Source organism: Syngnathoides biaculeatus, chromosome 18 (assembly GCF_019802595.1).
Source record: "Syngnathoides biaculeatus isolate LvHL_M chromosome 18, ASM1980259v1, whole genome shotgun sequence".
NCBI lineage: Eukaryota > Metazoa > Chordata > Actinopteri > Syngnathiformes > Syngnathidae > Syngnathoides > Syngnathoides biaculeatus.
This window is the reverse complement of record NC_084657.1, coordinates 5,888,106-5,912,808: the sequence shown is the minus strand read 5'-3', so window position 1 is coordinate 5,912,808 and position 24,703 is coordinate 5,888,106. Positions and strand designations below refer to the sequence as shown.

The window sequence follows — 24,703 nt, the reverse complement described above, 5'->3', positions numbered from 1 at the left end:
CTCAGGAGATGTTTTCTTTTCAAGGGATCATCACTCTCTGTTATTTACATGCCGGCTATGGTTGAGAATACTATTTATTGATGTCAGGGGGGTTTATGATATGAGCACCTCTTGGTGGTGGTGGCAGCAAGGCAGGGGCGCGTGAACATGAAGGGTTGTGATGACTTTAAAACTGCATGTTCTGCAGCTCATGTTCTTTCCAACATGATTGAGAATTTTCCCCTGTACCTTCATCATCATTGATCCAATAACCGCATGGCTTTTTAAATAACGGCAAAAAAAAAAAAATGTTACTACTTACAAACATCCAGACTCTCATTTGTACACAGCACTGTTGACCCAATCTTTCTTGGAGCAGGACAAAGACCTAGTAGGCTTGAATAAAGGACTGGGTCTTTTGTTCTTGTTTAATCACCAGAACTAAGATGCACTGCTTCATATATGCATGACAAGACTGAAAATGGATGTTTCCGTTCCATAAGGGAAAAAATGATCCAAGGCTAACTAACTGACTTTTGGTTGTAGGAAACAAATACTTGGGGTTAGGCATCATAAATGTCTGAAGCAAAGACTTGACACTTGGTGAAAGGTCTATCGTGCACATCCCAGGATGTCTTGCAGGTCATCCACGCATTGCACTTCACTGCAATGTTACAGCATGATTGCTCCACTTAGCATAGTGAAATATGTAACAGAGTGTGTGTCCCTCATAGGAAGTGCATTCTCATCCCGGGTTCTTGGCACCTAACCATTAACTCTGATAAAAATGCACCTTTTTCCTTTAGCTTTCTTTAAAACTGCTAACACTCCTGCCGTCGTAACTCAACTGTGCTCCCATTTTCTTGCCACGTTTAATATTATGCTCCATCTCTTGAGTTCCAGGATTTTTTTTAGGTTTATCAGATGAGTTCTAATAAACTCGGCCCATCTCCTGGTTTGGGTTCCAGTGGCTTGGAAGTATTTGTGGTATTATACAGTGCATGTTCTTCCATCCAGCAGGGTGCCAAAACATCAACGTCAGAACCCCCGATCGCTCCACCTGTGTCAGAAGAGGAGGATGAGGAAGAAGAGGAAGAAGAGGAGGAGGAAGAGGAGGAGGACGACGACGATGATGAACTGCCCCCTGTCATAGCCCCTCGACCTGAACACACCAAATCTGTGTGTTTATCTTATTGATTTTTTTTTGTCATTTACTGACTGTATGTAAACAGTAAAAGTATGCTGAATCAAACATTGCCATGCTCCATCCTTTCACGTCCTCAAACAGATCTACACGCGTTCAGTCATGGACCCGCCCAAGCCTCCCACTCCCATCAAAGAGGTTCTGACGCCACCCGAGTCGCAGGTCCAGCCCGACAACACTTCGAGCACAATGTATCGCCACACTGACCGCCAAAGGAAGAAGTCCAAAATGACAGATGAGGAGATTCTCGAGAGACTCAGTAAGTGTCTTTATATGGAGCTTTAGAAAATGCTGTCTGTCTATATAACTTGTCCCACACCACTTTTTAATTTTTTTTTTTTTCTTTTTAAAACCCATTCATGGCCAGAGTGGCAATTTTTTGCCTTATTGGGATAAAAGTCTCCTAACAGGCCACAACCAAGGAAATAACACTTCTTTTTCGTTTATGGTTAAGTTAAGGGCAAAAAAGAGGTAACCCCTCGCGGGCAACTTCCCAAAACGGGGATGGGTATGTTATGAGTTCTGTGAAGTGGTAAATACTACAGATATGTTTATTAATGAATTCTTATTCTCGAATGACACTTATGCATTAATGGATCAGCATTTTGAAGACAAACTTGGTTGCATACTGACCTTTCTTCCTTTCTTCTCTTGGGTAATGCTCCATGTGTACTTGAGGGAGCCATGTTGGGTCAGGAAGGAAAGGGAAATAACTCCGTGCTAACTTTGATGAGTTTTCCTCTCCTGATACGATATTATGGCTTCAGATTAAAACACTTAAATATTTTGATATACTGAAGGATATAATGCGTGAAAATCATAATGTCCCAAAAATGAGACCCTGCCCACGAATGGGTTTTAATGCTCTGCTGTGCATCTCAATATATTGAAATTCTGCCTTTATGAAGACAACAATGCTCAGCTTCGGTTGATTCTGCCAGACAGGTGTAAGGTTCACGTTTAATCATTTCAGATGTGGTATATTAAAAGAAAACAACAAAATTCTTTCACAAAAGTCACATTGAGATGCATAAATGCAGAGGGTACCAGACAGTGATTTTTAGGCCACTATTTGAGAATGTATGGTAATATGTTACAAGTGCATTCAAATAATTTAAAACAATTTTTAAAAAATAGGTAAGGTGGCACAATGTTGCATTTTTAAAAAAATTTATTCATCAATGTGGTTGTAGGTTGCAGTGGTGTACAATTGCTGTACACTAATTCATTACAATATCTCCATAAGACAATATATTTGGAACATCAATCAATATGATGCAGCATAGTCCGATGCCCCTGCAAACTACAACCACATGAAAGCCAAATAAAAATACATTTCTGTGCACATGGACCTAATATTGCCACCAGTGAGCGTATGAGTGATCACATTCATTCACTGACACTGAAATTCTACTATGAAAATGGCTTACAGTAATTTCTAAAATTAGATGTGCTTGAAGCAAAGTGTCCCTGCTATGCACCCTTTAAAAAAAAAAAAAAATAGCATTTATGAACACACACACACACACACACACAGAAATTCACAACACACACAATCATTATGCATGTGTTTTGTCTCTGACTCAGGGAGTATCGTGAGTGTGGGGGATCCCAAAAAGAAGTACACACGCTTTGAGAAAATAGGACAAGGGTAAGTGTGTGTGAGTCGTTAACTTTTCAGCCTTTAGCTGACAGCTCTTAAATGGAATCTTAAATAATTATTAGATTGTATGATGGCTGCGTACAGTCTTACTGTATATTATTTATAGCCTCTGTTGACGCCCTCCTGAAGCTTACACCAAATGATCAGCAAATCCATCGAGTTATACTTTTTCCTCAAATGTGTTCAAAGAACCACAAATCTCTCCTCCTGAATAGTATCTACTTCCTTGTGCTCATATTTATTATTTTTCAAACTTTTTTTTTTTTTTTATTTCTCATTTAAGAAGAGGACATACAATCTGCCATTGGTGGCTCACATTGTTCAAGATTGTAAAAAATTATATTCTGGCCTTTGTGTCTTAAATCTTGATGATTAAGTAGGAAATGGGATATGGTGGATGTGTGGTTTGGATGGATTATTGTCATGTGTCAAATTCAAATTGAATTTCCCTTGAAGTATAATCATTATATTCATTTGAACTATTTTTAAAGTTCCTGTGTTTCTTGTTAGCAATAAAATAAAACAGTTAAAAAAACACAGATAAAATGATAAACATGTATGTTATCTATATAATTTCTTTCTCTCCAGAGCTTCTGGCACTGTGTATACCGCCATCGACATAGCGACCGGTCAAGAGGTCAGTGAAAATTGTAGCCGTAATTATTAAAATGGAATTAGTTAATTGTCGTGAGCCATAAATCATCTTTTCTCCATCCTCCTCAGGTTGCCATCAAGCAAATGAACCTGCAGCAGCAACCCAAGAAGGAGCTGATCATCAATGAGATCTTGGTGATGAGGGAAAACAAAAACTCAAACATAGTCAACTACCTGGACAGGTCAGTTATTAAGTTTATAATGTAACTGCATTGACATCCATTAAATTTGATATGGATTTCATCATAATGTTTGGCTGACTGTATTTTACTGGGTTAGCAACAATTATTGGATTTTTTTTTTTTTTTGCTCCTTCATTGTTTTTATGCTGGTCAGCATTATTTAAAAGCTACATTACTGTCCCCTGCTGTTGGAGAATGAAGACGAGGGACAGGAATAACAAACAATAGCTGAAGTTTTATTGTCTTTTTCAATATCTTTTTGCTTTACTTTTTTTCCCCCTCATTTAAAAAAATATTTTATTATTTATCATAAAAGATTCTGGCAGTACTATTTGACTATACTTTATATCATCAAGCACACAAGATTTATCGCCATTTATAGTCTGCTTACATATTATTCTAATCTTTTTTTTTCAGTTATTTAGTAGGCGACGAGCTTTGGGTAGTTATGGAGTATTTGGCCGGTGGCTCGTTGACAGATGTCGTGACTGAGACCTGCATGGACGAGGGCCAGATTGCAGCAGTTTGCAGGGAGGTAGGAGACACAGCTTAACCCTCAGCAACAACACCCGCTTCCAAATGAGCCCCGTCGCCATGACCTTCCCTTTGAGATTGGAAAAATGGAAACGCTTTTGAAATTAGACATCGCAAATCTTCTTCTGGATGAAAAATGGAAAATTCCCACAGACACACTCCAAAATGTTGCATAGTCATGATAGTTGGAGAGAAGATTTATTCTCTGCCATATCGGAATTGGCATTAGCCTCAAAAGTGACTGTGCCAGTTGGGCCTTATACAGCATATCTAATAACATGCTGAAAATATAAAATACATCACGCGTAATGGATGCAGGCTAGACAAAGTAGGCTGTACATTTTTTTGCTCTGAGCCAACCAGTCACCGGATGGAAAAATGCTCACTTCCTTGAAAGCTACCACACTGGCCCTGTGAAAATGAATTTGAAATGTGATATGTTAAAAAAAAAAAAAAGCAGCAGTTGTTAATATATAGTCATTTAAGTTATACAGTTGAAGCCAGGAGTTTGCATACACCATGCAAAAACACACTTGTTTCACTGTATGAGGTCTAATCAGACTAAATCTCTCTTGTTTCAGGTCAGTCAGGATCACCAAAATTATTTAATTTTATTAAATGCTGCAATAAAGAGAGAGATAATTTATGAGAGAATTTTATATTATTTTCTTCAAGGTCAAAACTTTACATACATTTCCTTAGTATCTAGTCGCATTTCCTTTGAACTGCATGACTCGGGTCAAACGTTTTGGGTAACCTTCCACAAGCTTCTGACAGCACTCTGCAGGAATTGTGGGCCCATTCCTTCTGACAGAACTGGTATAACTGAGTCAGGTTTGTTGGTTGCCTTGCTAGCACACACCTTTTCAGATCTGCCCACAAATTTTTCACAAGATTCAGATCTGGGCTTTAACCATTTTGGCAGTATGCTTAGGGTCATTGTCCATTTGGAAGACCCGTTTGTGCCCAAGTTTAGCTTCCTGCCTGATGTCTTGATATGTTGGCTAAATATTTCTTTATATATAATTATTATATATATTATATTATTATTATTATATTATATAATATATATTATATAAATATTTAGCTTTTGTTCTGGGGTTGGTTCTCGCATTTTGGACCAAAACGCATTCATCTCTGGGACTCGGAGATGGCTGGACATTCCAATGATTTTTATACTTGCGTATAATTGTTTGAACAGCTGAACGCGGAACCTTCAAACATCTGGAAATTGCACCCAAGGATAAGCCAGACTTGTGTAGCGCCACATTTCTTTCTCTGATTTTATGGCCAATTTCTTTTGATTTTCCCATGAATTCAAACAAGGAAGCAAAGTGTTTGAGGTGTGGCATTACATACATTCCTAGGTCTGCCATCATTTGACTCACATATTGTCAGTTAAAGAAGAAGAGGAATGTATAGACCCTACAGCTGTGTGTAGGTACTTTGAATGTTGGGACTATGATAGGAAAAGCTCAGGAATTAGTTGATATGATGATTAGGAGAAAGGTTGATATATTATGCATCCCGGAGAGCAAGCGGAAAGGGAGTCAGGCTAGAAGTTTAGGTGCAGGGTTTAAATTATTTTGTCATTGGGTAGATGGGAAGAGAAATGGAGTCAGGGTTATTTTAAAGGAAGAGCTGGCTAAGAATGTCTTGGAGGTGAAGAGAAGATCAGATCGAGTGATGAAGATGAAATTTGAAATTGAGGGTATTACGTATAGTGTGGAAGTGAGAAGGAAAGCAGAGAAAAGGTTGATGGATGTTGTGCGGGAGGACATGAGGACAGTGGGTGTTAGAGAGGAGGATGCACGAGAGAGACTTAGATGGCAAAAGATGACACGCTGTGGCGACCCCTAAAGGGACAGTCTGAAAGAAAAAGAAGAATTGTCAGTTAACCTATCAGGAGCTTCCAAAGCCATGACCTCATCATACAGGTTCTCTAAACACATAGTACTTTTTGTGTATGTTGTACGTTTTGTGTATGTCAACTTTTGACCTTGAAAAAAATAATATCCTTGTCCTTATCCCGGCGTTTAACGACGTTAAATCATTTTTGGTGATCCTGACTGACCTGAAACAGGAGACGTTTAGTCTGATTTGACTTCAGACAGTGAGACAAAAAAATGAACTTCTGGCTTCAACTGTATAGGCCAAGACTACTTATTTTGAAGGCCCTAGGCACATTAGATTCACATGGGAGAACATACTAGAGGTACAGCCATGAAAGACTCTACCAAATGAAGACAACAGACTTTTGGGAAAAAAAGTGATCCAATTTCATGGAACAAATGTTAGAATTTTGGTCGCCCCAACTGTACTTTACTGATCCCATGCAGTTATTCAATGAATATTTAAAATGGCTTTGTATTCTTTTCAGTGTCTTCAAGCGTTGGACTTCCTACACTCCAACCAGGTGATCCACAGAGACATAAAAAGTGACAACATTCTTTTGGGGATGGATGGATCTGTCAAACTCAGTAAGTAATGTGTTCAAACCTGCCAATTTGCCAAAGAAGGTCAACTTCATTTGTTCAATGATTGATTTTCCCTTTGCCTCCAACTACAGCCGACTTCGGCTTCTGCGCCCAGATAACTCCAGAGCAGAACAAGCGCAGCACAATGGTGGGAACGCCCTACTGGATGGCGCCAGAGGTGGTGACACGTAAAGCCTACGGCCCAAAAGTGGACATCTGGTCTCTGGGAATTATGGCCATTGAAATGGTGGAGGGAGAACCTCCATATCTAAATGAGAATCCTCTCAGGGTACGAGACGGTGTGCCTGATGATGGCATTGATAAACTATTATGCTGTTTTCCAATATGATTCTCTGCATTCTCTCATCCATCCTTGCAGGCGTTGTACCTGATAGCTACCAATGGCACGCCTGAGCTCCAGAACCCAGAGAGACTTTCATCCGTCTTCAGAGACTTCCTCAACCGCTGCCTGGAGATGGATGTAGACCGCAGAGGATCTGCCAAGGAGCTGCTTCAGGTAATAGCGGGCTGGAAAAAGAAAGTACGGTATATGGGAGGGAAGTGGATGCCTTGTTTATTTAGTGCAATCTTACATGCTGGTAGCCATGAGAGGGAAACCCTCAAAAGCCATTGATGCTTTCAAGTGTTTTGCATTAGAAGTTAATCTTTCACTTGTTAGAAGGAGAAAAAGAAAACATTCATCAATACGGCTGCAGCATTGACGTCTTCCACTGTACACTGCGGTACAAGAAAAACAAAGTGTGCACTGATCCATGGCCACAGTTTTTACATCTCCTTCAAATTTGTTGGCTTTTTAAAAATTGAGACGCAGCACGGGCTAACTCATTTTACTTTTGTCCGAATTATGATATTTCATTCATAAAACAATTACCAGTTTAAATTGAGCTGACCTTTCCATATGACCCAGAAATTTTGCTGAAAACATATTGCAGTACTGTTACGTCAGGTAATAAACAGCTTTATACTTACCAATAAATCCCACAACATGGTGGTAAAGCAGTATTTATTTATTTTTTGTCTAAATAAAACTCAACTTAATTGAAACCAAGATACCAAAAGATGGCAGAAAAACACTATTTTTGTCAAAATTAAATTGCTCCACCTCATTTCAAGACAGTTCTTTTACACCAAGCTTCCACGGGATGGTGCCAAAATATATTAAAAAATTTTTTATATACTTTGATTGAATAGTTTTTCACTGAAAACACAGGATAGCTTCCTAAAAGTATGTACAGTATAGGTGAATTTAAGAATGCCCAACATGTGGGTTCACTCTGAGCAATGAGCAGCTTGAACTGGTTACCAGGCAATTGCGGGGCACATAAATGCAATGTGTAAAAATATGTATATGCAAGATTCATCCCTTTATAGTTTCCTTATGCCTCTGGTTGATGTACTTCTCAAAACCAAGTTGTCTTGAAATGTAAGTTCCTCAAACAGATTGGATGTTGAAAGTGCTTAAGTTGGACCTTGAAAATGGTGCTTCGGGTCAACATTTGGTTCTGTCATGATCATGTTTTAGGGTTCATGCTTGACACACAATTGTCTGCTCTCCTCATCCTCATATGACAAATATCTCACTAGTACATTTGTGTCACTCTTCCTCTTCGCAGCATTCGTTCCTCAAGCTGGCCAAACCTCTGTCCAGCCTGACGCCTCTGATTGTAGCTGCCAAGGAAGCCATAAAGAACAGCAGTCGCTAGGGGGCGCCCTCTGTCCTCACCCAAGCCTGGAGGCCTCCCTGTTACACGTGTGTTCATGAAGGTGGATGAGAGGGGGGCTCTGATGTTTGTGGGCTGGGTGATGTGACAGCATAAAGTGCGCAGGGGGTCTGTGTGGAGCTCTGTGACTCCCCTTCTCAAACGCCTCCATCCCTCAAACCACCCAGTACGTCAGACAAATGACGGCCTTGCAGCCTTTCGGCACTGTGCTGCTAAAAACACCTTTTTGTTTACGTCGTCAGCACTCTGTACATGTAGAGCAGTCTGTCACTAGTGTGTGTGTGTGTGTGTGTGTATGCGCACATCTGTCTGGTTTCTTGTGGAGGGGTAACAATCGCAAACCAAAAATGAGGGGCGACAACACCCTCAAAGAAGAGCTTTTGGTAGAGTTTACTATTCTTCTGGTGTTATCAATGTGGAAAACAGGTCAAGCCCAACCATGCCTGCAGTGACCTCTCAAGCGAGTCACTCTCGGACCCAAACTGTGCTCGAATGGCTGTGAAAAAAGTTGAGTCTGAGCATTCCTTATTGAGCCAGCTTCATTTTCGCATAGCATTGCCCTAATTTAATTTTAGTCAACTCTTCACAATTTTCAGTGTCTTGTATCTGGCCCAAATCTGACTCCATTTCAAATCAACGATGCAAATTTAGTATTTAATTTTGAACACAGTGAAAGGGTATGAGTATCCTTCATCCTGTATGCTTTTAAACTCCTATGAATTGATTTAGTTGTTTGACATAGGCATTGCCAATTTTATATCTCATTTAATACGTCACTGATTATTTTAAAACACAAGGACAAATTCTCAGTAACATCTTTTGCTGCAATTTTTACACCATATATCTTTGCTAATGATTATACAAGCACCACCACCACCGCGTTTTTATCTGCTTCTGTGGTTTACACGTTTATTACTACTTTTGCAACCAGAAGACAAATTTAAACAGCTGGTTATCAATTACCTTGCTGCTTAACACTAATCTATATTAGTTGAGGGCTCTCACTGTAGAGGCATTCTTCTTCATGAGTCTGTAAAAGAGTGGACATCCCTGTATAGAAATAATAGTTAACATTATGTCATCATATTGGCTAACAAAAATGGGACACCCTAAATTGATGAAATTCTAAATAATTGTGTAATTATAATTGCACTTCACTGTGACCAGCGAAAGACTGAAATGCCACATTGGCCTACATTCAACAGTACACAAATTCGATCCAGTATCCAGGCGTGTTTATTTTAGTGCATCTCCATGTAGCTACACTACTGTGTGTGTGTGTGTTTGTTTGTGTGTGCACACGCGCTCCTGTCTTCCTATCTTTTGTGTGGAATAAAACTGGGTCTCTCAATTACTGTGTGATCTACACAGGAAAATGCTAGGATGAGCCCCTTTCACCCTACTACTTAGATGACGTTTATGTGCGTGTGAGCGCGTGCCCGAGGGCTACCTCAGTCTGCGAGAGTACATTCCCCCACCGTGAAATCGAGAAGTAGGGGAGCTGCTCACCTGCATTTTTGTACCTCCATTGTACAGCAAAGGTCCACAAGATGGAGTGATGTGACACACGAGTCGTGCATGTAAAGCAACCAACTAACTCTTCACTGTATCTTGTCATTCAAATAGGTTAAGTTTGTTCAGTTATGTACAGTGAATACGTCTGCACAGCCCTCTTTAAATGGCAGGTTTTTGTGATATGAGAAAGACACCAAGAAAAATAATTTCAAAACTTTTTGCACCATTAAGGTGACTTATAAATCTGATTATTTTCCCTTTGACAGATTGATCTCTGCTGCTTCGTGGTGACCGATCTATGCTACAACATAACAGCCTTTCATTACTATAGATGGCTTGATAGTGTAGGAAGATAGTGTAGATAGATTTTATATACTCTTACTGTCTCTTTGTATGCATTGTAAAACTCAATTGACACAAATCAAAAGGCAAAATAGGCGATTGAAAGTCTGAACACACTCTAATATGTAGGGATGACTTTGTCCAGTGAACTAATCAGAATCAAACGTATGTTTAATGGGAGACAAACACCTGTCAACATTTTAAGATGTTCTAGTAGGTCTTTCCTTCCCCGATATCGGTGGCCAAAATGTTTTTGCTAACACTGAGTGGTATTTGGAACTGCTCATAATTCCTTCCTTGTTTAAGGCCTAATGTCCATCTGAATAAGAAGAAAAACTTGTTTAAACCCTGGTTGAATGTTTATACCATAATTTCAAAATGGAACAAACACAACACTAACTGCTCTTCACCAGAAGAACACCTTCCATGCAGTTAAGTTTACTGGTCCAACGTAGAGGGAATTGTAAATGGTTACAAATATCACTAAGTGTTTGCACAAAACTTCCAGGCTTCAGTGAGGAAGACAAAAAAAAAAAAAAATGCCAGGAAAACATGACTAGAACATCAAACATTAATTTGGGGTTAATCAGAGGTACTTTAAATGATGACAGTTGTGAGCTACATCCCATTTAACATGAGTTGCAATGAGTTATTTTTGAACCCAGTCACATCCCCAGGCCTAAGAGGCTGTGTAAACTTGTGCAACCCCGTTATCTCAGTTGTTTATTTTCACTTCCCTTCACTTGCAAATACACTTTTTATAAATACAGACCTACTTGTTAATGGTCACTTTAATTGTGGAAAAACGTTTTCAATGGATTTATGTTCTCTTATATATATATATATATATATATATATATATATATATATATAATATATATATATATACACACACACACACACACCTGGAAAGCTTAGCATTTAAACAGGGATGTGTAGACTTTTTATATGCACTGTATGTACAGTATGTATGTATGTAAATATGACAGAGGAAACCACCCCTTCTAATCCCCCTCCCCCTTTTCAAATTTATGTAACTTAAAATAAGACATTTCAGGTTGCTTTATGGTATGTATCAGTCAATGTTTTGCATCGTGCAAATGGAACAAAAGAAGAACACTCGCACCCTCTGCACTCAAGGGGCTGTCATTTTGGGCCCAATCAGACTGGACACTCCTTCATGTGGTCAGTCCACTGATGAGCGCGTTAGTTCGTGTGTTTGTGTGTGGTGCGGCGTGGCCGGCCTGTGTGGACGCTTCGTGGGAAAGGCCCAAGTCGAGCCCATCGTCAGGTGCAGACTGTGAGCACAAAGGGTGGCGACGCCCGCGATGCGCCGCCTGCTCTTTTCCGTGGTTGCCCCTGTACATTTCTATCTTATGAATGTGTCATTCTGTACACGTGGTGTGAAAAATGCTCTATTAATGTGTATTAAGAGAATGGAACAAAGACAAAAAAATGTTGCTTTTTAAATTATTACCATTATTACTACTCTTATTATTATAATTGTCAAGCTTTGTAAAACTGCTGATCCATCAGGCGTACCTCAGCAAGGTGCTCCCCGCTTTGAGAAAGGACAAAAAGTGTGACGGGGGAATGAGGTTTTGGATAAACTATTTTTAATTGTGGCGGAAGCAATAGACTTTTTGAACTTCGAATTGTGCATGGCTGTGTCTTGAGTGTAAAAAAAAAAAAAAAAAAAACAGTTTGCGAACTGGACTGAAATAAAAAAGAAACTGAGTTGCTGTTATGCATCATGTTTATGTTGTGTTGCATTTAAGGTGCTGCCTTTCTTGACTGTAGATACAGTTGCAGAGGGGCCAGGAATGTGAAGGGAAAGTTTCAAGTCCCCCTCCAGGAAGCACTCACCTTATCGTGGTGGAGTGGCCAAATCAACCTTGGAGCTAAGTTGCCTGGGGGTGTACACCCGCGGTAGGGTCACCCATAACAAACAGAACCTAAGTGAGGGACCAGACGAAGCACAGCAATAATGTCCGTAGTGGGGGAAAAAGGAATTAAGCTGAAAAGTGATCCTCTCAGTCTATTTTCCTACCCTCACCTATGGTCACAAGCTGTGGGTCATGACTGAAAGAACAAGATCCCGGATATAAGCAGCCGAAATGAGTTTCCTCCCTTAGAGACGGAGTGAGAAGCTCAGTCATCCAGGAAGAGTTTGCATGTTCTTCTCATACCTGCATGAGTTTTCTCCGGGCACTCCGGTTTCCTCCCACATCCCAAAAACATGCAACATTAATTGGACACTCTAAATTGCCCCTAGGTGTGATTGTGAGTGTGACTGTTGTCTGTCTCTGTGTGCCCTGCAATTGGATGGCAACCAGTTCAGGGTGTACCCCACCTCCTGCCCGTTGACAGCCGGGATAGGCTCCAGCACTCCCGGGACCTTTGTAAGGATAAGGAGCTCAGAAAATGGATGGACAGATAAACAGTAAGCGGACACTTCATTAGGTACAACTCCACAACACCAATGAGATCAATACAAGACCTTTATGAACAAAGAAAATACTGACAGTGTCACATATTAAGCAGGTATTTATACATCATATTTGGTGCTGTTTCTAATATTTTGCCCCTTATAAGGTCACCATAATACTAGAAACATCTCTCTGTACAATGCAATGCAGTAACATCTTTAAAAACAGTGGTTAAGTGTATATGACAATGACTTATAAAATGAACAAATTATTATGAGCCTTAGAGATGATCTCGGGAGTTATACAATATACAGTATTTGTAAGCCAGATCATAATAGTATGAAAAGCCAGATCATAGTAGTATGTATAAGTTACACGTAAAAAAAGACATTCACACTGTCCAACATGGTTTTGCTTTACAAATATGCAAATTATAGAAAGCGAAGACCTTAATGGAAAGTTGTCGTCATAGTTTCACAGTTCCGTTTGAACTCGTGCAGTCAGTGGTTGAGGCTCAAATGGCGGTGAGCTGAGTGGACGTGATTATTCTCAAAGTTATGCTGCCGGGCATCTCGTCGGCCATGTTGCTGCCTTGCTTCCTCAGCTGAAGCCTTTGAGGATCGGTGATGTCCTTTGGAGAACCGGACAGCACCACTTGGCCCATGAACTGGTCCTGCACTGCGTTACTGTTCCAGATCTGATGTCGAGCAGGCAGTTTTGAGAGACAAAAGGACTTGTACTTAGATTTTTACTTCCATTTAATTGCAATGAGTAAACCTGACCAAGTCAATTCAAGTTCAATGCTAGCTATGCTATTATTTATTTATCCAATTCTGTAGAGTATTTGTCCTCATTAGGGTCTCAGCTGAGCTGGAGCATATCCGAGCAGACTTTCAGGCTGCTTGCTCACCAGTCAGTTGCAGATTTGGTTGTCATTTCAGCCTTTACAAGCATATTACTTAATTGAGCTGCTACTCATGTAAAAAAAAAAAAAAAAAAAAAAAAAAAAAAAAAAAACATATGCAAGTGCACTACATTGAAAATGCCAATGTGTTGAAAATAATGGACTACTCAAAAATTATTATTATTATTATACAAAGGTACGCCTTGGGATATGAGTTTAATTTGTTCCATGAACACACTTTGTCTCTCAAAATACATCTTAAATTATCTTTAATCTATACATCTTCCCTACTGTTTATTTATTGAGTTGGGCCACAGCCTATCCCAGCTGGGATAGGCTCTAGAGCCCCGTGACCCAAACCAAGATTAGCGTTGTTGAAAATGGATGGATGGATAATCACTATGGTGGACCCTGTCGATTCAACTAATGCACAGTTATTTTTTTCCATTTTTCCCCCAAACCAATTATTGGATTTTTCCATCCTCCCATCCATCCATACATCCATCCATTTTCTTAGCCACCTATCCTCACGAGTGTCGCGTTGAGTGCTGGAGCCTATCCCAGCTGTCAACAGGCAGGAGGTGGGGTACACCCTGAACTGGTTGCCAGTCAATCACAGGGCAAATGGAGACAAACAGTCACACTCGCAATCACACCTCGGGCCAATTCAGTGTCTCCAATTAATCTTGCACGTTTTTGGGATGTGGGAGAACATGCAAACTCTATACAGGTGGGCCGGGATTACACCCGAGATCTCAGAACTGTGAACAGAACGCTTCCCAGCTGATCCACCGTGCTGCCTTATTATTATTATTTTTTAAATATTTTATATATAGATATATTATTTTGGTGGGGTGTGGACGCAGTCACTTACTGGCAGTATAAAAAAAGGAAAAAAATCTTTTAACATGGCTGCTGGGTGGAAGACTGGTTAGTCTCTAACCATTAGAGCATCTGCCTCAGAGTTCTGAGGACTTGGGTACAAATCCCGGCCCCGCCTGTGTGGAGCTTGCACGGGTTTTCTCCGTCCAGTCCGGTTCCCTCCCACATCCCCAAACATGTGCATCCTAAGTTAACTGAAGACTGAATGTGAGTCCAAATAGCTGCTTCTATGTGCCCTGCAACTGGCTAGCAACCAGTTGAGGGAGTACCCCACCTCTTTCCCAAAGATAGCTGGGATAGGCTCTGGCACTCCTGCTACCCTGGTGAGGATAAGCAGCTCAGAAAATGAATGGAAGAATGTTTCAATGAAGCTATAATGTGCGTCTTTATAAAAGGATTACAAAGTTCAGAAATCACTAAGAACTTGATCTTAAAATGCTATGGATGCCTAATAAAGGGCTGCATAACAGACCAAAAGCATATTTATTTATTTTAAATTCAAAATTAGGAGGCTATACAAAGTGTGAACAGCAATAGTTGACAAACCTGTGCACTCATGTCTTACCTGCACAGTTAAAGGCTTCCTGGGCTTCTTCCTGTAGAAAATACCACTAGTTCCAAATTCTGGTGTTAAAGTGTCCTTCTGGATTGCAGATTTTACAGAGTTGCCCTCAGAGCTTATGATCACATATGGGTCTGCGCCTGCATGGAAACATGGGGATGATGCCTGGGACCTGAGGTGGAAAGCTTTCAAGCTATTCTGGGAAAATATAGCTTAAAACCACGCCACTGACCCCCCGAACTGTCCTGATTCTGCAGTCCTTCAGCAGCATGCACGTAAACGTGGGTCACCACTTGCGGGTATCCCAGGAAGGAACTCCAGCATCTCACCCGGGGCTTATCCAAGCTCAGCTCCCTGGAAGCACAGAATATTGATGACCTGAGAGCCCGAATGGAGAACCACACTCCACCACGTTTGGAATGCTAACAGCAGCAAAGAAAAACATGTGGGGAGACCTGGACAGTACCTGCAGCCTGAGTCCAGATCCGTGAAGAGTCGGAGCATGTAGTCGCCCAGAATGTGAGGCTTGAAGGTGGTTGGGAGGATGACGTAGCGTCCCTGCTCCAACGTGCACCTCATGAAGACCGTGCGGGCATTGATGTAGGTCGACGTTGCCATGCACTTCTGGGTCAGAATGTCATGCAACCTGTATTTTCTGTTCAGTTCCACCTGAGATGGATAGATAGAAAATCGACCTGCCTTTGAATCCCAACGGTTTCAATGAGGGAAATGTGACATTTTCTACTTCCGGTGTCAGCATAAAGAATTCAAACCATAGCACTGAAGAGACTAGTTTATGCTTCCTCATCAGATTGTGTTGAAATTTAATGTGCATCTGCAGGATTGTACCACACTGTGTTTATATCCGGATGAAATTGAAGTTGCTTTTACAGTTATGATTTTTTTTAATGATTATTAGATTATGATCTTAAATTGTAAGTGCCATTGTCTCATTGATCTTACATGAAACATATGAAGCTTTGTATGAAAAGAAACAAGGACATTTTCAGAAAGCTAGCCTTCATCCATGACAAGGTCAAAATCAGCTACAGTATATTGTTGACATCCATTAAGAGTCTCACTGAAACATTTTATCATTTTCCCACCATGTACAACCGGGGGAGGAGTCTATTATCAAGATGGGACAACAAGGGTTAAATGGATGTCCCCAGTTGGCCATGTGCAGACAGCTGCTCCTTAAAATGAAATCTTGCTTGTAAATGCTGTCCAGAATCTTCGCAATTGTCAGCAGTCGTCACAATAAAAGCGTACGATGTGTGTTTGACCGTAGCCAGATGTCAAGTCAATTGCATTACAGGAAAAGGTTTGGCACAAGTGGATGTTTGGAAAGTACTGAAACCTTTTGTGAGAATGCATATATTAAATATTAAAGATTGCAGAAGAAAAAGAGTTGGTTGTGTCACTGTCTGGAATGTCCTGTGAGGTTTGTTCAGCTTGAAACAATCACCTCAAATGATTGCATTCTTTGCTATGATTTAGTGTCCTGGTGAAAAGGCCTGATATGATCGGATAAACTTAATAAGTGTCATTATAAACCATTTGCTCAGTCTTCGGCCCAAGCCAAAAAGGAAAAAAAAGGGGGCCTTCTTTCTCCCCCCGAAACAAATCGTATTTTGGCCTGTGACTGCATTCGTCTGGATGCAGACTTACATGTGACCCTCAGCATGCAACCCTAAATGACATTTGCCACATGAGAAAATATCAATCAAATGCACTTTCTATTTACATGTGCTAATGTAAATACACCATTTATCCATTTATACATACATGTGTAGTTCCTATACCTATAAAACCACTAGTTGGCAGTTCTAATAACACTTTTCTGTTCCATATTCAATATGTTTGAGTCGTTTCACCGTACAGGATTTTAGTTTGTTATTATTATGCTTTGTATAACTTCTGTTGTTACTTCCCATAGCGTCATTTTACCTTGAAGATGCTGAAGCCAATTGTCAGATTTTCCCCTTGACCAAATTTCCTGTGGATTTTCATATCTCTTTGTTGTAATGAGACAAGCACTTCGTCGGCTTCCTTTGTGACATCAAATATGTACTACAAAAAAATTGGGAGAAATCAGAACACGCATATTACAATCTTCCCTCACTCAGGATGAGGTCCATATATTGCATAATGATGCTCCATTCCACCTGCGGGTTCTGCAAGAAGGTGGACTTGTGGTTAGCGCAGCCACCGCAGCGGTTTAAAAGAGGCTCCGCTTGCTTGGTCCAGCTCCCAAAGTGGACCACCTCATGCCAGGTCTTGTGGATGCTGAGCAGCGACGTATTGATGAGGCGGCACAAGTCGGCATCCGTAAAGTGCTTGCACCAGTCTGTGAAAGACATCCTGTGGAAGTCCAAAGGAAAAATGGTTCAAGGACGTTGTGCCTCATGGAGGATTGTTTAAAAAAAAAAAAAAAAAAGATTCCACACCAGAACTCGCCGTCGTCCTCCACTGTGATGCCGAGGTTACCTCTTTCTGTGTCACCAACCTTTGCCCATTCCTCAGAGCTGACAGGATAGGACGACAATAGGATAAATGATTACACATTGAGTAAAGAAAGTGAACACACCCCTGTTCAAAGTAGCCGATTTTTTCTAAATCCATCCACTAGAAATGCCGCTTTTCCTTTTTGGGTTGTTATGGGCAAGTGGTGGGGTGGAATAGACCCTGGACGAGTCACCAGGTCATTCCGCAAGATGCGTCTTCAAACCCTTACAACTGTGTGCCATACATGATAACCACTGGCCTTAATTACAACCTACACAGTACAACTGAAAAATAAAAACAAAACGATGCACAGTGGAATTGAAATACAACAAGGATGAGGATGAAGCAGTGGATGTCAACAACAAGCCCACAACAAATCGAACTCAATAACACTAATTATAACAACATGGAAATGTTGGGCAGAAAAGAACATCAAAAGAATCCTCGTGTATGAGTGCATGTAGTGTCCTACAACTGAATGAATACATTCACAGTTTGTGCTAACTGCTGACTTGGCAATATTAACCCACTCTTCCTTCCAAATATTCTCAGTAAAACTGGAATACTATTCATCTCATGACCATAGTCGTGGCCTGTTCATAGCATGTATATATACAGTGAAGAAAATAAGTATTTGAACACCTTGCTATATTGCAAGTTCTCCCACTTAGAAATCATGGAGGGGTCTGAAATTTTCATCGTAGGTAGGAATGTCCACTGTGAGAGAGATAATCTAAAAAGAAAAATCCAGAAATCACAATGTAGGATTTTTTTAACAATTTATTTGTGTGATACAGCTGCAAATACCTGTAAGTATTTGGACATCTATCAGCTAGAATTCTGACAAACAAAGGCTAGTGTACCAAATATTAACATTGGTTTTCTCAGGTGTTCAAATACTTATTTGCAGCTGTATCACACAAATAAATTGTTAAAAAAAAATCATGATTTGTGATTTCTGGATTTTTCCTTTTAGATTATCTCTCTCACAGTGGACATGCACACCTATGATGAAAATTTCAGACCCCTCCATGATTTCTAAGTGGGAGAACTTGCAATATAGCAGGGTGTTCAAATACTTATTTTCTTCACTGTAGTATCTGTAGAAAGAGACACTCTTGTTGATATAACGTACAGTACATTTATACCTTATATCACAGGTGTCGAACTCAAGGCTCAGGGGCCAGATCTGGCCAGCCACATCACTTTATGTGGCCCACTAATGCAACATTTTTTGTACTAAATGGGATTTTTTTTTTCATTTTGGCAGAAAGTCTGTGTCATAATTACTTTACTTTACAATTGCAAGCACATTTTCTCACCAGAACCCTTTTGTGTGTGCCACGAAAATGACTGGCAACCAGGTGAGGGTGTAGCAAACCTCTTTCTCAAAGAGTCTAATGAGGACAAGCGCTTTCGAAAGTGGATGGATGAATTTGGATGTACGCTTGGGGTGATTGTCACGCTTCTCACCTGTCACTCCAGGCTCCGTTCCACTCAGTCTTGCCCCAGGGATTCCTCATGCGGATCATGGGGATGGTTTCATTCTTGAAGTAGGCCAGCAGCCCGTGACCCAAACGCACCCTGTTCACCGCCGTCACCGAGTAGGCGTGACCTTTCACCAGCCCGTTAGCCAACTTGAGCTCAAGTTCGTGAGGTTCTGCCTAATGAAAAGAAAAGATCTCGCATGTTAAGACCGTTTCGTTTCAGAGTAGACCACTCAAACACGAGGACACGGCACACACCTTGATAGAGCAACTTATGATTCCGCCACGGTCATAGACTTTGAGGAGATCCGCAAAGAGATGGTCTAGCTTCTCCTGGTCTTTATAGTAAACCTCCGCTTCCAGATTGATGGCCTCCGCCACAGCGCCACTAAAGTCCACCACAGCATCCCCAGTGTTGCCCCCCTCCAGCGACTCATAGCAGCCTGAGAGCCTGCGCACATGGTCCAAGTCACGTTCAGGGTTTTATTTGTTTATTCACTATCAGTGGAATTTTATCAACTACCACATACACACAAAAAAAAAAAAAAAAAACTGATTTCAACAACAGGGACTTTTACACTGGCTGTAGAAATTTGTGCATGTTGCTTGATGCTGAGTTGCTCCAGTCCACAATTGTTTTGATCCATCCATCCGTTTTCTTAGCCGCTTATCCTCACAAGGGTCGCAGGGAGTGCCGGAGCCTAACCCAGCTGTCAACGGGCAGGAGGCACACTGAGGGGGAATTTAGAGTGTCCGATCAATGTTGCATGTGTTTGGGATGTGGGAGGAAAACGGAGTGCCCGGAGAAAACCCTCGCAGGCACAGGGAGAACATGCAAACTCCACACAGGCGGGGCCGGGATTGAACCCAGGTCCTCAGAATTGTGAGGCCAACGCTTTGCCAGCTGCCCCACTGTGCCGCCCACAAATACAACAACTTCTCTCAATTGTTTTTTCAGATTTCAATGAGATTCCCTCTGGAGTTTATATAGTTATCATCAGCTGATCCACCGTGTCGCTCAATTGTTTTGATATTTAACATAATTCATACGTGATTGACTCACTTTGCGTAGGCTTTTTCCAGCAGAGCACTCCAGAATTCATTGTTGTCTTTCGAGTGACAGTAAATGAGCTCTCCATTGATTGTAGGAAGCCGGTCATCCACTACCACATCCACCCACTCTCCAAACACCCAAAACTGAAAGTGAAAGATTCCGGCATAGTTCTCCGGATGTTTCGAGTCCCACTCCTGCTCTTTCCAGTCTGGGATTACCTGGATACACATAAAAAAAAAAAAAAATAAATAAATAAAAATAAATAAATAAATAAATATTGTCCTTATTTCTTGGTATATACAGGCCTTTAAATTTTGAAAATTAGGACTCAGAGACAACTTATAGTTTCAACATTTTTTTTCCCAAGACCTTAAAAAAAAAAAAAAAAAAAAAAGAACCCATCCAAAAAAAAAAAAAAAAAAAAAAATGGCCCAAGAAAATTGAGATTCACTTGGATGACTGAAACAGCCTCAGGTGAATTCCTGCTGTCAGCTAATATGAACCTTCTCGCAAATATCCCAGCTCATGCAACCCATTAAGCTCACCTTCTTCCAGAGGTTTGGTTTCAGGGCCAGACACGAGCAGGCGGCCACAAACCAGCAGTTCCCCACAGAGCCCTGGTTCAAGTCATGGGCGCTGACACCCTCCACAAACAGATGAGGATCATTACTGATCTCCTGCACGACAATAGTTAGATTATCAACAAATAACATCACACGGTTTGACAAGGAGCAGTTGTTAAGTAGTATGTACAGTATATGGCAAGGGAACATAATTGGTAACTCCGTTTGAGTTACACTCCAAAAGTGTGTTTCTTATGTGCATTTAAGACTCTAAATTATCCTTCGGTGTGAATGTGCATTTGAATGGTTGCTCGTCTCTATTTGGCCTGCGATTGGATGGCACCAGTTCAAGGTCTACCCTGCCTCCTGCCCGATGAAAGCTGCAGTAGGCACCAGCTCTCCCACGATGCTTGTGAGGATAAGCGGCTCCGAAAATGGATGAAGAAGGTGTCCCAGGGTGTCCACAAAAATGCATACATACTTTAAATAATGTCTGTAAAAAAAAACTTTACATGTTAAAAATTACTCAAATTACTAGAAACATCAAGTTTATGATTATTTAAAGTGTGTATGCAATTTTTTGGGGCACCCTGTGTGTGTGTGTGTGTGTGTGTGTGTGTGTGTGTATATATATATAATATATATATATATATATATATATATATATATATATATATGCTGAACTCCTAGGGTTGATTATTTTCCAAATGTTTATACTATTTTACTATTATTATAATATTACTATTAAAAATTATTATACTATATATAATACTCTAATCCCAAACAATACAGCATAGTAAATTGTGGTGATGGCATCAGAGCAATGTGGTAGGTCATTTTGAAACTGCTAAGATTTCCTGACAATAATATATATATATTTTCAAATGTTTTTTTGTTAAAGTCATATTTTTGGAATAATTTAAATGTCCTCTTGTTATTCTTATTTAAAAAATATTTAATTGGGATACTGTTACATAAGAACAATAGTGATTCATGCATAGTATAGAATATTTAATCAAATAATATATAATTAAAATGACACTTAAAATAATTATATATATATGAAAAAATGTAAATAGCAAATAATAAATCCCAATATTTATTCAATGTTTTTTTCTTGCTCTTAATTCACTTTGTTGTATGGGGCAATAACAGCAGACCACTTCAGGTCCAAAACCGTACCCAGCACGTAGATATATTTGATGAGCTTTAGACAGGAACATTTTGTTTATATTCCCAAAGAAATTGTGGAATCTTTTCCAGCCAGTCTGGAATGTTCTTGTTCATGTCCACAAGTTTTCAAAGCGGAAGCAGTGCCACTCACCCCAGGACGTTTCCAATGCACCCTACCGGGTGGTGGTTTCCGAAAATACAGCGACGCATCTATGGACGGGAACTCTGGATCTTCAAACAGTTTCTTACTCTTGATACAGTCCTTCTTCAGCGCAGCATAGTGCTGGTTCTTGTAGGGGGCCGCAGAAGAGAACATGGTTCTCAAGTAGAAGGCTCACAGCTGCTGTACGAGGGGATGACACACTTTAAGATGAAGCATATTGAGTGCTTCACCACCCCCACCCCCCATACTTTTTGGAAAATCCTGCCAATAAATATCTGAAACTTTCAATCCCCAATAGAAAATTGGGAAAGGGAGCCTCGATCTGCTATTTTAAATGAGATATTGAATGCGTTTCAAAACTCAAACCATCCGACAAATGAACATGCGACAACACTCAAGTTATGACGTTGGGCACAATGGAAGCAACAATCAAAACAAAACTTAGCAACATAGGCCCAGGTTGACGATAGAGCATCTGGAAGGGTCACATGACTGAAGGAGCAATGAACCATGAAATTGTACATTGATGTTTAAAGTTTGGGTGACTCCTTCATGCTGACTGTATGGCCCAAATAAATCACACTGAGGCCATCAAATATTCCCAGGTCAACATTATAATGAAGTCTAAAGTTACATTTTCTGTTTTGGTTTTATTTTACATTACTAAAACATTGGGTTATATGATTCCTATCAGGAGCTCCCACAAATGTTGCTTTTAGAAAGTTAATAATGCTCTTTATGTCGTATTCATTTGACAACCCGGAATGTTTACTGAACATATGACACGACAAAACAAAGACGCCTCCGCCTTATCTTTCCATTCAATGCATCTGCAGAAGAAAAGTGAGTGAAATAATAACGATGCAACGGTTCTACTGGACTTCGATGGCCAATTTTATGTAAATCATATTAGAGAGAGAAACATACAAGTTGAGCATACCTTACACGCTGGGATGAATTCTTTCCTGCTCCACAATGAGGAAGCTCCTGAGGGTTTTTACCTGCCTGCCCGCCTTTGCCCTCCCACAACGCGTCGGCCCATTATGGCATTGTTGGAGCCGCACCCTTTCTGCTGAAGTTTCCACCGCTCTCCTCTTATGTGTAAACTTCCGCTTATATTGTTTTACTCTATTGAACCTACGGGAAATGACTTTCACAGCTGACTTGAAGATTTAAAGCTTGACCGAGGTGACGTTCCAGGGGAAGAAACTATTGTACACAGCACTGACTTTGTGCGTGTATGTGTGTGTGTTTGTTATCTCTTTTGGAGTTCCAGGCTAATGTGATCATGCAGTGTATTTTGGTCAGGTGTTTATAGGGGCCCAAACATATTTAGCATATCATATCACAGTCGAATGTGTGTTCTTGGCTATTAGATTTCACTTTTGGAGTATCTCGTGTTTAAAGGTGAAACACATTAAGGAGCATCCCATTCGTGATGTGCACCTGCACAATCCAATATAACAGAAGACAAGATTAGGCCCTAATTGAATATTATTAGCTCCAAATGACATTATTTTTCGGCCAAACGACGTTATTTTAAAGCCAATATACGACTGCAGAAAAAATGCTACTTATGGATGTGTCGGTTAAATATAGAACTAACAAAATAGATTTTTTTGTTTGTTTGTTCTTGTTCACTTCATACTTACAACACAGGTGTCAAACACAAAGCCCGGGGGCCAGATCTGGCCCACCACATGAGTTTATGTGGCCCGCGAAGGCAAATGATGTGAGTCGACCGCCGTGATTCTTGTTAACATCTTTCCCAAAATTTTAAATTGTCATATCATAAATGATAACGTTGGGATACTGCAATCATTTTTGTGTTACCATACATCAACAATAATTGAACAACTCATTACCATTCATTTCAGATTCCCAAACTAGTGCATACATTTCATGTGTAAATATGGCGACGTGATTCGGTGCTTTTTATGGTTTCTTTGTCATAACGGTCATCTGAGGGAAAACATAACTACAAGGTGGCCTCCGACAAAAATGAGTTTGACACAACAATATGAATGACAGGCAGAAAAGCTGTGTGTTTTACAATACTTTGAAAATTCCACTTTTCAAATGATTTTTTTCTGATTACGGGTGAAAGGAGGCCAAAATTGGTGAAATCTGGCCAGTTGAACACGCCAGGTGAATAATAGCGTGGGCCCTAATCGCTATGCCCAGTTTTGACAGAGTTATTAATTTAACAATCCCATTATTATTGTAGTTTAGAGGATGACAATGCATTGTACTGAAAGGTTTTTCTAAAAAGTTTGGTAACCTCAGTTGACTACATGAGGACAAAAAATTACAAACACTTTTTATCTTAGCCAACGAGCATAGAATTATTTTGTGGTTAAATATGCAAATCAGATCTCGCACATCAATTGTCAGTAGGTGTGCATAAAGAATGTCTATAGGATGGGAAATATAAGAAAGAAATGAGGTAATTAAAGGAGACACTCACCAATAGAGAGCTGTCTTGTCCTTGGTCTACTGAGGTCAGTCACATCAAAAATCACCTTTAAGGATCGAGACTGCAGCTCACGTTTGGGTTTCAAAGTCTGTTTCCATAAAACGGATCGGGGGTGGGCTCAAATGCAGATTGTAAACTGTGGAAACTCCATGAATGGAATGTAGTAATTAGGCCACAACCAGGAGTAGAAAACTGGTCTGACCAGCAACT

The 24,703-nt window shown here is 40.3% G+C and overlaps 2 protein-coding genes across 13 annotated transcripts in view; one reads left to right on the top strand and one right to left on the bottom strand.

Moving 5' to 3' along the window:
* Positions 1–11,151, top strand: part of LOC133491631 (serine/threonine-protein kinase PAK 3) — a 35,906-nt gene extending 24,755 nt beyond the window's left edge. For 7 of the 10 annotated variants that reach the window (XM_061803001.1, XM_061803005.1, XM_061802996.1 and 4 more), the window contains 10 exons: positions 997–1,158; positions 1,268–1,442; positions 2,765–2,834; positions 3,435–3,483; positions 3,570–3,682; positions 4,100–4,217; positions 6,597–6,696; positions 6,786–6,982; positions 7,073–7,210; positions 8,328–11,151. In XM_061803001.1, the coding sequence (XP_061658985.1) occupies positions 997–1,158; positions 1,268–1,442; positions 2,765–2,834; positions 3,435–3,483; positions 3,570–3,682; positions 4,100–4,217; positions 6,597–6,696; positions 6,786–6,982; positions 7,073–7,210; positions 8,328–8,417 (1,212 nt within the window). In that variant the 3' untranslated portion in view covers positions 8,418–11,151. The remainder of the gene's footprint in view (positions 1–996; positions 1,159–1,267; positions 1,443–2,764; positions 2,835–3,434; positions 3,484–3,569; positions 3,683–4,099; positions 4,218–6,596; positions 6,697–6,785; positions 6,983–7,072; positions 7,211–8,327) is intronic. The other 3 variants (XM_061803004.1, XM_061803002.1, XM_061803003.1) reach the window with 3 other exon arrangements.
* A 1,646-nt stretch (positions 11,152–12,797) lies between these two features.
* Positions 12,798–24,567, bottom strand: LOC133492268 (calpain-5-like). 3 transcript variants are annotated; one of them, XM_061804355.1, is made up of 13 exons: positions 24,485–24,567; positions 22,006–22,197; positions 20,664–20,795; positions 20,128–20,336; positions 19,323–19,515; positions 19,051–19,241; positions 17,520–17,597; positions 17,238–17,433; positions 17,020–17,142; positions 15,536–15,738; positions 15,302–15,423; positions 15,073–15,209; positions 12,798–13,418 (listed from the first exon to the last, which is right to left on the bottom strand). In XM_061804355.1, the coding sequence occupies exons 2-13, from the start codon at positions 22,168–22,170 to the stop codon at positions 13,236–13,238; spliced, it is 1,932 nt and encodes a 643-aa protein (XP_061660339.1). In that variant the 5' UTR covers positions 22,171–22,197; positions 24,485–24,567; the 3' UTR covers positions 12,798–13,235. The 3 variants fall into 3 exon arrangements, with proteins under 3 accessions (XP_061660339.1, XP_061660340.1, XP_061660341.1); XM_061804356.1 differs by lacking the exon at positions 24,485–24,567 and adding an exon at positions 22,958–23,075; XM_061804357.1 differs by lacking the exon at positions 24,485–24,567 and adding an exon at positions 22,958–23,053 and having other exon boundaries at positions 22,006–22,194.
* Between the last annotated feature and the right edge of the window lie 136 nt (positions 24,568–24,703).